Source organism: Eptesicus fuscus, chromosome 9, assembly GCF_027574615.1.
Source record: "Eptesicus fuscus isolate TK198812 chromosome 9, DD_ASM_mEF_20220401, whole genome shotgun sequence".
Classification (NCBI taxonomy): Eukaryota; Metazoa; Chordata; class Mammalia; order Chiroptera; family Vespertilionidae; genus Eptesicus; species Eptesicus fuscus.
In genome coordinates, this window is record NC_072481.1 from 21,443,511 (window position 1) to 21,456,466 (window position 12,956).

A 12,956-nucleotide genomic window follows, 5' to 3' on the forward strand; every position below is an offset into this window, starting at 1 on the left:
TGACTTCCCCAAAGTCACAGAGCCAGTGAGAGGCCGAACAAGGACTTGAACCCAAGTGCACTGGCTCCACAGTCTCTCTCCCAACCTCCACACCACACTGTGTACTCATCTGGGGCAGGGGATGAGATGGGGGTCAGGACTACAACCAGAACCACATGTTGGTGCCAAAAAGAATCCATGGAAAGTCAGAAGCACAAAAACTGCTTCAAAATATATCGCACCTATGGGGCAATGGCCTAAGCTTTAGGCACAAAGGCCAGACCATCCAGGAGCTTCATCTCCCCAAAGCAAACAAGACCAAGTGTCAACTCTGGAAAGCTATGGACTGTGCTATCTGGAATCCTCGCCTACCTCTAGGTTCTAAAATAAATTCCTAAATACCAACACTCAAGTTTGCAATGGCTCAATGGCTAAGGAGACACAAGCTATAAAGATAAACCCCAGACTCTCAGAAGTCTAAGTCTGTGTACAAGTTTATGTTTCACTAATGTAAAATCCAGCTAATCAGCAGCAGGTGGGGGATGGGGCAGGTTCTACTGCCTAAAGTCATCCAGGCATCCAGACTTCTTACATTTCCTGTCTCCAGGGAAAAAGACAAAGTAGAATTATCATAGAGGCGCTTTTCTGGGCCAGGCCTGTGAGGGGTGTATATTACCTCTGTCCACTTTCTACTGACCACTAAGCTACACAGCGCCACCTAGATGCAAGAGGGTGGGGCCTGGGATATATCACCCTGGCTGGGGAGCTGCTTCCCTCAGGCAACTCTACACTGTGAAGGAGGAGCAAGAAAGTTCCACACTGCTTAACAGGCCACTGGAAAATAAATCCTGATGCCAAAGACAAATGGTGGAACTGCTGAGAGTGCCAAGAGCAGTAACTGCATGGGCAGAAATAATCCGAGAAGATCAGGAGTGTTTTATAGCCCTCTGCACACATCTCCGGCATCGCTCAATCACACCATTTCAGAGCTGGGAGAGGCTTTGAAGTTCCGATAAACTTAAGTCCTCAATTTATAAGTCAGGAAAATGCCATTGGCCCCGAGAAGGAATAGGACTAGGTGAAGACCAGGGGCAAACCACGGTAGAGCTGGGGTGGAACCAGGACTCCTTGCGCTGGGCCTGGCGCTGACACCACACCTTGGGGCAGTTCAGACCCACCAAGGAAGTAGTATTCTGGTTCTTTGTTCACTTACAAGCTGAGAACTGCCCCACCCATATGGCTCAGTGGTTGAGTGTCAATCTATGAACCAGGAGGTCACCATTTGATTCTTGGTCAGGGCACATCTCAGCTCGATCTCCAGTGGGGGCATGCTGGTCAATGATTCTCTCTAATCACTGATGTTTCTATCTCTCTAATCCCTCTTATTTCCTCTCTGAAATCAATCTATCTATGTATCTATATACTAGTATATATCTGTGTGTGTGTGTGTTTGTATATGTGTGTGTGTGTATATATGTATATATACATGTATACATGTATATATACATGTATACATGTATATATACATATATACACACACATATACATGTATATATACATATATATACACACACACATATACATATATATATATATATATATATATATATATATATATATATATATATATATAAACTGAGAACTGGTTTTCTTTTCTATAAGAGAAGGATGAGCTCAGTACTTGGGATGTATTAGTTGGGTGCCATTTCTGCAGACAAAGAAATGGAGTAAAGTCTGGAATTACACGTCCAAACTTGCCTGCACCATGAGGACAACATCCCCAGTTATCAGAGTCCCTTGCACAGCACTTTCTGATATTCCCAAGGTTCATGGAACAAGGGTTAAGGATAAAAAAGGAGACACTTTCTTATCTCAGCAACAGCCCTTCTGGCTACCACCTGCAGCAAAGGCCAGATGAGGGCCATGGAGTGGCCAACTCCATTCTGGGGGAAAGTCGACTCTTTGACCGACACCTGGTGACACTGTGGGCAGGAGCCATCATGGGGAGGGGCGTAGGCAGCACAGCCCTTTTGCCTGAGACTCAGGCTCCAAAGTGCCTTAAATTTGGCTGCTATTAACTAGCAGATTTGGCGAATGAGCAAGGTAAGGTTTTACTACAAAAGCAGACTTTGACCTTGAACCACCAGGGTTCAACCCCAACCACGTCTGCCCACACCCACCCTTTGGCATCCGGTGATGGAGCCCATGGATACCCCCTGGGTCACTGCAGTTGGTGTCCCAAGCCCCAAGCCTGGCAGACCCTGCTTCCTCCCCTTCTGCAACCCCCTCAGCCCTGAATCATGTGGCTGTGCCAACCTGTGTGAACCTGGTGTCAAGCAGAATCTAGGAGTTTGAATACAGCTGCCCCAAGGCATGTGGCTTCTTAGAGATTCAGTTTTCTTAGAAATCAAACTGAAGGCAGTATTCCTACCTATGGGAAAATTGTGAAGATTAAATGAGATATGGCCCATAAGCACCTGGTACACAACAGGTAAATACTCCAACCTCCCAACCCTCCCCTGGGTCCATCTAAGGCATCAGAGCTCATGGTCCTAGAGGTAAACAATGTCCCCCCCTCCAAAAAAAAAAAAAACCCTGCAGTTGTTCGCCAGCACTGCTCCCACATTAGGAGTCAGCAATCTCCCTGGGAACCTCTGTGAATCCCCCAAGCTTGCCTGGTGAAAGACCATGAATAACACCAAGGGCGGTAACTCAGAAAGACAGGCTGCTGCCCTGTCCCAGGCAGCCGTGTCCAGCAGACTTTGGCCTCTCCACTCTTCAGATGACTCCTTATTAATCACAGATAACTTTCCTGATTAAATACAAAGCTCTTACCAACAGGTTTGCCTCCGGATAGCAAATCTGCCGGCATTTAGGATGAATCAAACATATTTACTTCTCAGATGTTAGGGTTTTGATAAAATCCATAATGCCTTTGGCCTCAAGCCCTCTTCCTATTAATTATTAAACCCTTGTGTGTTTCGAGGGTAATTGAATCCATGTTTCTAATTAGTTTACACTTAATTCATCAAAACAATTTTTAAAGGGCTGATGGATGTCCCAATAAGCCTCATGGGCAGTTTAATGAATCTGTAGTTAAAAAGAAATTGGACACACACCAAACTGTTAACAGCGGTTACCTCCAGGGAGCGGGGCTGGGACAAGGAGGCACTTGCGTTTTTTACTCGATACAGGACTGCATGGCTTGACTTTTTGGAAGTAGGGAGTTCCCGTTTCTTCTACCATTTTAAAGAAAATGCTTAACAAGGAAAATGGAATGAATTTTTAAAAAGGAAATGAAGTGAATGCAAATGAGTCCCATGCAGTGAGAAGGCTTCTTGGTGTGGAGCAGAAAGCCTGGTTTCTGGCTGCATGAGACCCACTGCTCCATTAGCCACTTAGCAGCTTAGAGAACTGAGACGTTTACTAAACCCCTGCAAAGAATATTAATATCCCCCATCTCATGGGTGGGTTGTTGAATTATTTTAGATAACACATGGAATGCCTGGTTAAGACTTTTTGGTGTCTCTACTTCCCTTAGGATACATCACAAACTCCCCAGCATGGTATACAGGACCCCTAATGATATGGCTCAGCCACATACCCACCTCCCACTACACCCCAACCACTGTCATTGAGCACCTTGCCTTTCTCTTGTTTTGCCTAGGCCTGTGCACACACTATTCTCTTGGCCTGAACCTCTCTCCCCATCCCTCCTTCCATGCCCTATCAGAGATCTCAATTTCCTCCAGAGAGCATTCATTCATTCACTCCATAATTAATTTGTTGAGCACCTACTATGGAACCAGGCCCTGGAGACACAATGCAGAGTAAAACAGAAATAGTCCCTGCAGTCAAAAAGCTTACAGTCTTGTGGGAAATGAGCATAAATCCAATTATCACACACATGCACATGTAAAACCATGAAGGATGGATGTGTAATCTGAGGGGTTATCATCACAGGAGGGTTTGACTAGATTGAAAATTAAGAGTTGTCTCAGAGGACCTGCTGGGTGAGAAAGTGATTAGTAAGTTGAGATATGAAGAATGATACCTAAACCAAGGGAAGGTGGAAGGACGACATCCCAGGCCCCCAGATCAGAATCTACAAAGATCTCCTCAAGAAGAGGTCAGATTCCCCAATCACAGCATTCTGGACTATCTGTACTGTCTCCTGTAAGAGATCATAAATTCCTTGAAATCAGAAGCTGTCTTGATAACTGCTGTATCCCCAACACTTGGCATTCCTGGTAGGCATTCAATACATCCTATCTAATAAAAGAGTAATATGCAAATTGACCATACCTCCGCTATACCCACAAGCCACGCCCACCAGCCAATCAGGAGCAAGTATGCAATTTAACCCAACCAAGATGGCTGAGGCCACGGAGCTGCAGCAAGCAGGAGGCTTGTGTTTCCCCGGCAATGGAGGAAGCCAAGCTTCCCTGCCGCCCTGGCCAGCCCAGGCCTACACTCAAGGCTACAAAGTTTCAATTATAGAAGATAAATAAATCCCAACAAAAATGGCGGTAGCCATGGAGCTGGAGAGAGTAGGAGGCTTGAGTTGCCCCCGGCAGTAGAGGAAGCCAAGCTTCCGCAGCTCTGGCCTGCCTTGGCCTCCGCTCATGGCTACAAAGTTTCAATTATAGAAGATAAATAAATCCCAACAAAAATGGCTGCAGCCACTGAGTGAGCAGGAGGCTTGGCTCCACTCAAGGCTACAAAGTTTCAATAATAGAAGATAAATAAACCCCAGATACCAGGGCCTCCGCTTGGGTCATCAAGGGGCATGGCCGGCCTGCAAACCACCACAGGCCCCTCGCCCAGGCCGCCCCACGCCCCAAGGGAACCTCCACCCTGATCCAGGACACCCTTCAGGGCAAACCAGCCAGCCCCCACCCGTGGACCAGGCCTCTATCCTATCTAATCCTATCTAATAAAAGGATAATATGTAAATTGACCATGTGGTCAAAGATGGCTGCCCCCATGTGGACACAAGATGGCTGCCACAAGATGGCCAGCAGGGGAGGGCAGTTAGGAGGGACCAGGCCTGCAAGGGAGGGCAGTTGGGGGCGATCAAGCCTGCAGGGGAGGGCAATTAGGGGTGACCAGGCTGGCAGAGGAGGGAAGTTGGGGGTGACCGGGCCTGCAGGGAAGGGCAGTTGGGGGGGACCCAGGCCTACAGGTGAGAGCAGTTGGGGAGGACCAGGCCTGCAGGGGAGGGCAGTTAGGGGTGACCAGGCCTGCAGGGGAGGGCAGTTAGGGGCAATCAGGCTGTCAGGGGAGTGGTTAGGGGGTGATCAGGCTTGCAGGCAGAAGCGGTAAGGGGCAATCAGGAAGGCAAGCAGGCAAGCAGTTGGGAGCCAGCAGTCCTGGATTGCGAGAGGGATGTCCGACTGCCCGTTTAGGCCCGATCCTACCTGGAGGGGTCCCTCAAGGGGTCCCAGATTGGAGAGGGTGCAGGCTAGGCTGAGGGACACACCCCCTCCCCCGTGCATGAATTTCGTGCACCGGGCCTCTAGTCTTAAATAAATAACAGTGAATGAATAAATGAATGAATGTATTCAGCATGGTGTCTGACCCATTACAGGTGGCCAGTATCATAATTTCTTCTTTCTCCTCTCCAGTGTCCTCTCTCTGCTTTAGTCCTAATCAGGGATGCTCCCTCATCCCATGGGTCCTTCCAGCCACCTCCAGCCCACAAAGTTCATTCTCAAGGAACTCTGGGGAGAGGACTCTCCAAGGACAATCTGACTGATGTACAAGGCACACTTTTTAAGGAATCCAACAGACAGGTTCTTTAGGGGCCTCTGCTGCGATCTGTATTCATAAGACGGTAAATCTGGCAAATTGGGTGAAATTTTTACAACTTCCAAACAGGTGTCTAACGCCAGTTGAGTGAAATCTGCAACCAGCTCCAAATGACTAACTGCATTTCACCTTAGGCTGATGACAGAATGTGTATTGCCAGTAATTGAGGAAACAAGTTGTAGTGTTTCCCATAACGTGAGCCCAAATGTTTAGATTAAGGGATGCTTAGATGTGCTTAACTGGTGCAGTCATCACCGGCGCCCTATCAACCTCCAATGTACAGTGATGCAGTTTATTAGCAATGTCTCCATAGATTATGTTCGCTGCGTTCCATTAAAAACTTCATTCCATATTAAACTGCAATGCAATCGGACGTCTGCCAGCACGGGAAGGCCATCTCATTGTGCGAAAGCAGAGATGTGGGAATTGTTTCAGTAATTCATCCAGGCAGGGCTGACACTGCATTCTCTGGAAGGCTCTTTGTTCTTTCCTTGCTAATTTCCAAACTCCTACAGGCTTCCCGGCCTTCAGGACCAGCTCCTACTCCCATTTCCCACCCTGATCCATTATGAGAAGAATCTGATCAGCTTCTATTGTAAATTTAATTTCAAGCAGCCAGACGCTGCCTCCTGGCACCCTGGGATGCTGCTGCTTGTGAATAGCTCTAGATGAAATGTGAGATGCTTTCAAGAAGATGGCGATGAACCCCTGGTGGAGAAAGGGAGTCGATGGGAGATGAATGGCATCTGCATATAGAACAAGCTGTGCGCAGTGTGCCCGCTGGCACCTCTTCATGAACGATGCCAGGTGCAGCTTTCAGTACCTTGCATCGCTGAGAATCCTCCCTTTCTCAGAGGAGGACACTGAGGCTCAGGTGGGTTGACTCATTTGTCCAAGGTCACTGACACAGAAATGAGATTAGAATCCAGGTGTCTGACACTAAAGGCCTTCACTCCTCAATCACCTCCCTTGGGATTCCTCAACCTTAGCACTGCCGGCATTTGTGGTGGGAGGCTGTCCCCTGCCAGGTAGGATGTTTAGCAGCATCCCTGGCCTCTACCCACTAGATGCCACAGCCCCTCTCTAGTCTGACAGCCCAAAATGTCTCCAGACATTGCCAATGTCCCCTGGGGCTCAAAACTGCCTTCAGCTGAGAGCCACTGCTCTACCTCATGACTTATAAATGTACTTGCGTTTGTGTGTGTGTGTGTGTGTGTGTTTTTGCTTAACTGTGTTTTATTTTTTTCTACAAATATTTAAGTATTCCTTTTGTTTATGTATCATCACAATTCAAAGCAGTTTACATACATTATTTAATTTAATCCTATGAGACAGATACTGATACTAGTATACCCACTTCATAGATGAGGATACTGAGGAGGAGAGTTGGAGTGAAAAAAGAAATGCATTAAAAATGTACAGAAAGCAGAATTGCACAACGTATGCCTGTCAGTCAAGTCACTGACAATAAACACAGACAGCCTACTGCAGGCTTCCTGGTGGTTGTGCCCCACAGATGGGTGACCAGGGGAGCAGTAATGCCACCCACAGGGAATGACTCCCCGTGAGCCTAATACCTGCTTCGGGGTCTGTCCTTTACATTTGCAGTTCCCTAATCTAAAAAGTCTAACAGTTGAGCCACAGAGATGTGTCAAGTCAGGCACCAAAGTCCTCTATAAACAGTCTGAGTTTCTAGTTCCTGAGAACAGAAGGGCAGGGGAAAATGCAAATAATGTCTGTGGAGCACTATGGGGTCTGTAGCAGGTGGCTCACATGCTACAACCCTGTAAGGCAGGTCAGTGTCACCTCTATTTTATAGATGAGACTCAGAAAGGCCAAACTTGGGCAGGTCACAGAGCAAATAAATGCAAAACCGAGCTGCATATAAATCTAGGCCTGTCCCCACTATATCCTACTGTCTCCCGGGAAAACACTGTGACAGGAGGTGACCTACCTGTTCTGCCAAATGAATGAAGGATAACGTCAGTACAGCAAACAGCCGGGTAGGCTGAGAGAACACATTTTACTGGAAACTAGATTCACTGGGCCAACATGGCTTGTTTTCTGCTTCCAAGTCAGACACTGTGGAGTCAACCTCCATCCCTTCCTTTTTCTTATTCCCACTCCACAGTCCCTATAAATCTACTCTTAACTCCGGGGCAACGCTTTCCCAGAACATCACACAAATCCACAGCATCTTCTCTCCTCGTTGTTCCACTTCAGGCGCCGTCATCTCCTGCCTGGCCTGTCAGTCACTAGTCTGGCCCCCAAGCCAGTGGGTTTTCCAGACTGCAGCCAGATTGTGCCAGAATCCTTCATTTAAAAACCTTCATTAGAAGAGCACCTGCCAAACACCTACAGCTAACATCATATTTAATGGGAAAGACTAAGTGTTTTAAGATCAGGAACAGGACAAGAATGTCCACTCTCACCACGTCTATTCAATATTGTACTGAAGGTTCTATCCAATGCAATTAGGAAAAAAAAAGAAAAAGGATTTAATTAAAAGCAACTAGATTGGAAAAGAACTAAAACTGTTTTTATTCAGAGATATAAAAAACCATTAGGACTATTGATGACAAGTTTAGCTACATCACAGGATATAATATATTGTATTTCTAGATATCCATGAAAATTTCAAAAATTAAATTAAAAATAATTCTATATACATAATAGCATCAAAAAGAATAAAAATCTTAAGAGAAATGTTCAGGTCAAGATGGAGAGGCAAGATAATATATTAAGCTCCCCTTCAACCTAACCCCCTAAATTATCATGGAAATAACCTAAGGTTTATAAAAAGAGAGACTATGTGTCCATGTTGGAAACTAGGAAAGAGAGAGATGCCTACATGCTATAATCACTAAGGAATTTCTATAAGGTGCAATACCAAAGAGACCTGATTAAAAAAAGGCTAACTAGATAAGATGTTGACAGAGAAATACAGTTTAAGCCCTGGCTGGTGTGCCTCGGTTGGTTGGGCATTGTCCCGTGCACTGAAAGGTTGCTGGTTCAATTTCTGGTCAGGGCACATGCCCTGCTTGCGAGCTCAATCCCCAGATTCGAGAGGCAGCCAGTCAATGTTTTCCTTTCACATCAATATTTCTCTCTCCCTTCCTTTTTCTCTAAAAAATAACAAATAACACAGTTAAAAATGTGTTCTGAAGTAACTTAACTACTAGAATAAAAATCACAGAAAGGGCAAAGAAAACTTACACTTGAAGACAGAGAAAAGGAAATGACATAAGAAAGCTAAAAAACACAAAGTATTAACTATTATACAAATATTACACAAAAGAGCAAGTATATCAGTTATCACCAAAAAAAAAAAAAGAGTGAAATAAACTTTCCAGTTAAAGAATAAAGACTCTCAGGAAAGATTTAAAAATAAAAATCCAATTATATCTTGTACTAAGAGATATATCTAAAACAATGACAAAGAAATATTAAAAATAAAGAAAGTGGCAAACAGGGACTCAATAAATGCAAAACTGAAAGAAAATAAAGGTGGTAATATTGGTATAAAAGTAGAAGTTAAAGCAAAAAACCTTTGGGGATAAACATAATTTTTATATTGAAAAATATATATAATTCACTCTGAAGACCTAATGCTAAAAATATATGCTGAAGAGTACACCATCAAAATATATAAAATAAAAGTATGAATTGACAAAAACAGTAGTGAAAATGTAAAGTCAACACACTGCTTATCCTTGACAAATATCATCTAGACAATAAAGACATTAGAAAAAATAAATACTAAAAGAGTTTTACCCTTCAACCAAAGAATCTGCGATTTTTTTTTCAAATACTCATAGAACATTTACATAAAAATGATCTTATACTGTGAAAATAAAAGCAACAAATTCTCCAAAGTAGAAATCATAATCTAATCATAATACAATTCAACTGGATAATAATTTTTAAGTATAAAAAAAGTTTACTGGAAAGTTTTAGGAAAAATCTCTAGAGTCAAAGAAGGAGCAAAACTGCAATTAGAGATTCTTTCTACAATAATGACTATCCATCAAAATTAATGGGATATGGTCAAAGTTATACTTAGGGGAAAATTTTGATTACCAAACAGGAAATAATGGAACTAATTCAATTCACAAAACCAGCAAAAGAGCAATATCAGCCTAAGGTGAGTGAGAGAAAAGAATGCATAAAGATAAAAACAGAAATCAATAAGTTAGATAATAGGGAAAGAATAAAATTGATAGCCCTAGAATTAGAACTTTAAAAAGACCCATAAAACAGGCAAACTGCAGCAAGACGAACTGAGTAAAAAGAAAAACACAAATGCACAGGAGCAGGTGCAAGAAAGGAGATGTGATCCCGGGTACTGTGGGGATAGAAATGTTTCCTGGGAGAACTATACGTAACTCTACACTGCTACCCTTGACAATCTCCATAAAATAGATGGCTTCATAGACAAGCATACAAATAGAAACTGACTCCTCAGTAAAAAGAAAAATCTGAGTAGATTAATAATCATGTGAGAACATAAAAGAATTCACAAAGACCCAAGGGTCCCCACCAAACACACTTGCTATCCCCCCTACAGACCCAAAGGAGTGTCATTCCAAAACCTTCAAGGAACACATTTTTCATGCTGTTTGGATGGTCCCCCTCTGCGGTCATTTCCCCTCCGAGGGTCCTCCAAGGTGTGAGCTCCTCTGCTCCAGGGGTCCTGAGAGGCAGAGCTTTCTCTCCAGCCTTCCCCTCGGCTGAGCCTGAATGCCCTTGGCTACTTCTGAAATAAACTGACATGAGCAGATCAGGAAGGTGACACAGAAGGAACCCAAGCAAGGATGACCCACTGAAGGTACAAACCCTGGTTCCTCAAACATGGCTGGTTGGCCAGCCTGGGCTAAGCGGGGGCCAGGTACACAATCCAGGGCCCTCCCCTGCCAGGACCACCTCCCAAGGTCATGAAACCCCCACCTTCCAGGCGAGAGCAGTCCCCACCTCTGGTGAGCCTTCTAACACTTCACTCAGAGCCGGCAAACCCAAATGTCAGGAAACAGAGGTCTGACCACATATGTGTGGAGCCTGCTTTAAAAGAAAGGAAAGCTGGAATAACCCCAGTTGGCAGAGCTGGAAAGTTTCCTGCCGCGTCCATACCCCAACCAAGCAGCCCATTAGCCTAACTGGACGTTTTATCTTTCAACATTCATTCAACATTCACCACCAGTCAATGCAGGTGCCCTACATGGTGTCACCTAAGCTCAACATCGGATGTGAGGACTCGCTCCCCTGTGACCTCATCCAGTCTCATGGTCTTCAGCACTACCTAGCACCGATTTCCTTGAACTCTAAACTCACTACTCAAGCCCACTCCTGTCTCTCTCATTAGCATGTAACCTCTATGAAGACAGTGGCTTTGTTTTGCTAACAGCTATATTCCCAGCACCCAGGTCAGTGTCTGGAACATAACATGTGCTCATGAAATATTTGTGGAATGACTGAGGGCAGGGGGGGACTCCAGTCCCTTCACCCAAGTTGCACTGAACACCTTCTGTGTGCCAAATCCTGCCAAGCCCAAGGGAGATGAATAAGCCCAGTCTGGTCTAAAACAAACTACTCATCCGTGGGGCCCCAGACACCCCAACCTCTGCTGCAGGCTTGGCAGTCTCACCTCTGCACTGCCCAGAGAGGGCAGGTTGCCAGAGAGAAGAGGGCTGGGGCGGAATTGCAAATATTGTCTGTAACCCTGCTCCAGGCACCTTCAACAAAGCCTTGAGGTTAAGGACTTGGCAGGGACCCCTCATTAATTAGCACCCCGAGCTCCCGGGGACTTGGCTGGTTGGCTGGTAAGCCATTAACCCTATGGCTTCCTGGGGAGCCCAAAGCCTGGCAGGCAGGAGCAGGACAAGGCTTGCAATGGAGCAGAGCAAACTACCATCAATCAAACCTCATAATGGCAACTCTGGAGCCCTTACGGCTGCCCCAGAAAATCTGCCCTTTCTGCAGAGGCTGTAGCTTCCATCCCTGTCTCCCTCCTCCATGTGAACCCCCTGCTTGGGAGGCAGCTCAGGGTTACAAGAGAGCAGTCTGACCTTCTCCATGGTTTTCTCTTCCATCGCCTGCAATGGGGTTTGAGAGAGTGGGATCTTCCCCAAATTTCTGATTCTACACCCATAGCCACAGCCACAAGGTTTGTGGCCAAGGCAAAATGCAAAGCAATTTCCAACCAAGTATTAATGGTTTTCAAGTATAGGATGCAAGACACAGCCACTATTATTAGCCTTCAACTCCTATCTGCTGGGTCCAAGGGGAGAAAATTAATTTCTGTGTGTGCAAAGAATATACACCAACAGATATTCATATATACACCATAATACACCCAAAATCCGTTTTCAAGAGAAAAACTTGAATTTCTCTATAACCCTTTTATGTCTTCTGTCGAGTCTTCCCAAATATCCAACTCATCAACCCTGTCCATTGAGCACTTCTAAGCAGGAGAAAGGAACTGGAAAATATAAAGAAAGCAAAAGAGTTGAGGGCAGGCCTCATAAAAACAGAGGTCTTCGCTGATGACCATAAATCTTTCAACCCCAGTGGGTTCCTCCTCGCAGCAAGCTTGGCTCAGGGCCCAGCTCCGTGCTGTGGGGAAGAGACGGGTGGTACCTGGTCCGCAGGTTCTCTGGCTGGGGTGGGCCATCAAACACCGACAGAACATCGAAGTCCTCCTCCAGGGCGAAGGACTGGAAGACGAGCTGGATCCTGTGCTGGTCCTCCGCGGTGATGGTCCACGTGCAGTTGGCGTAATTGGGGTAGCCGTATGGGAACCCCGGGCTCTCAACTGTCCCATTGGGACCCTGCAGTTGGAATGTGCAGTTCTGGCCTGGGAGAGAGAAAGGGAGCAATCAGTGTGGCCTGGAGCACTCCTAGAAGCTTCCAGAGAGACAGGAGCACTGTGCTAGAGAATCATGAACCCGCTTTTCCAAGTGCTTCCTCGATGTCAGGAGGGAAGGAAGACAGGTGACTGACACTGAGTGTGAGCCTGTTATGCCCGCACTGTCCAGGTGGTACAATGAGCATCCCTGTGGCCACGCCTGAGAACAACTCTGTGAGGTAGGACACTAAGGCTCAGAGAGCGCGGACAATGAAAAGACACCCAGACTAGGCAGCACGTGGACTTCCCCTTCACATTAAATGCC

General features: G+C 45.7%; 1 protein-coding gene across 1 annotated transcript in view; it reads right to left on the reverse strand.

Moving 5' to 3' along the window:
* The window catches only part of CSMD2 (CUB and Sushi multiple domains 2), a 545,662-nt gene that overhangs the window by 476,352 nt on the left and 56,354 nt on the right, over nucleotides 1-12,956 (reverse strand). Inside the window, exon 2 of the mRNA XM_008156972.3 lies at nucleotides 12,424-12,640. Within this exon, the coding sequence (XP_008155194.2) occupies nucleotides 12,424-12,640 (217 nt within the window). The remainder of the gene's footprint in view (nucleotides 1-12,423; nucleotides 12,641-12,956) is intronic.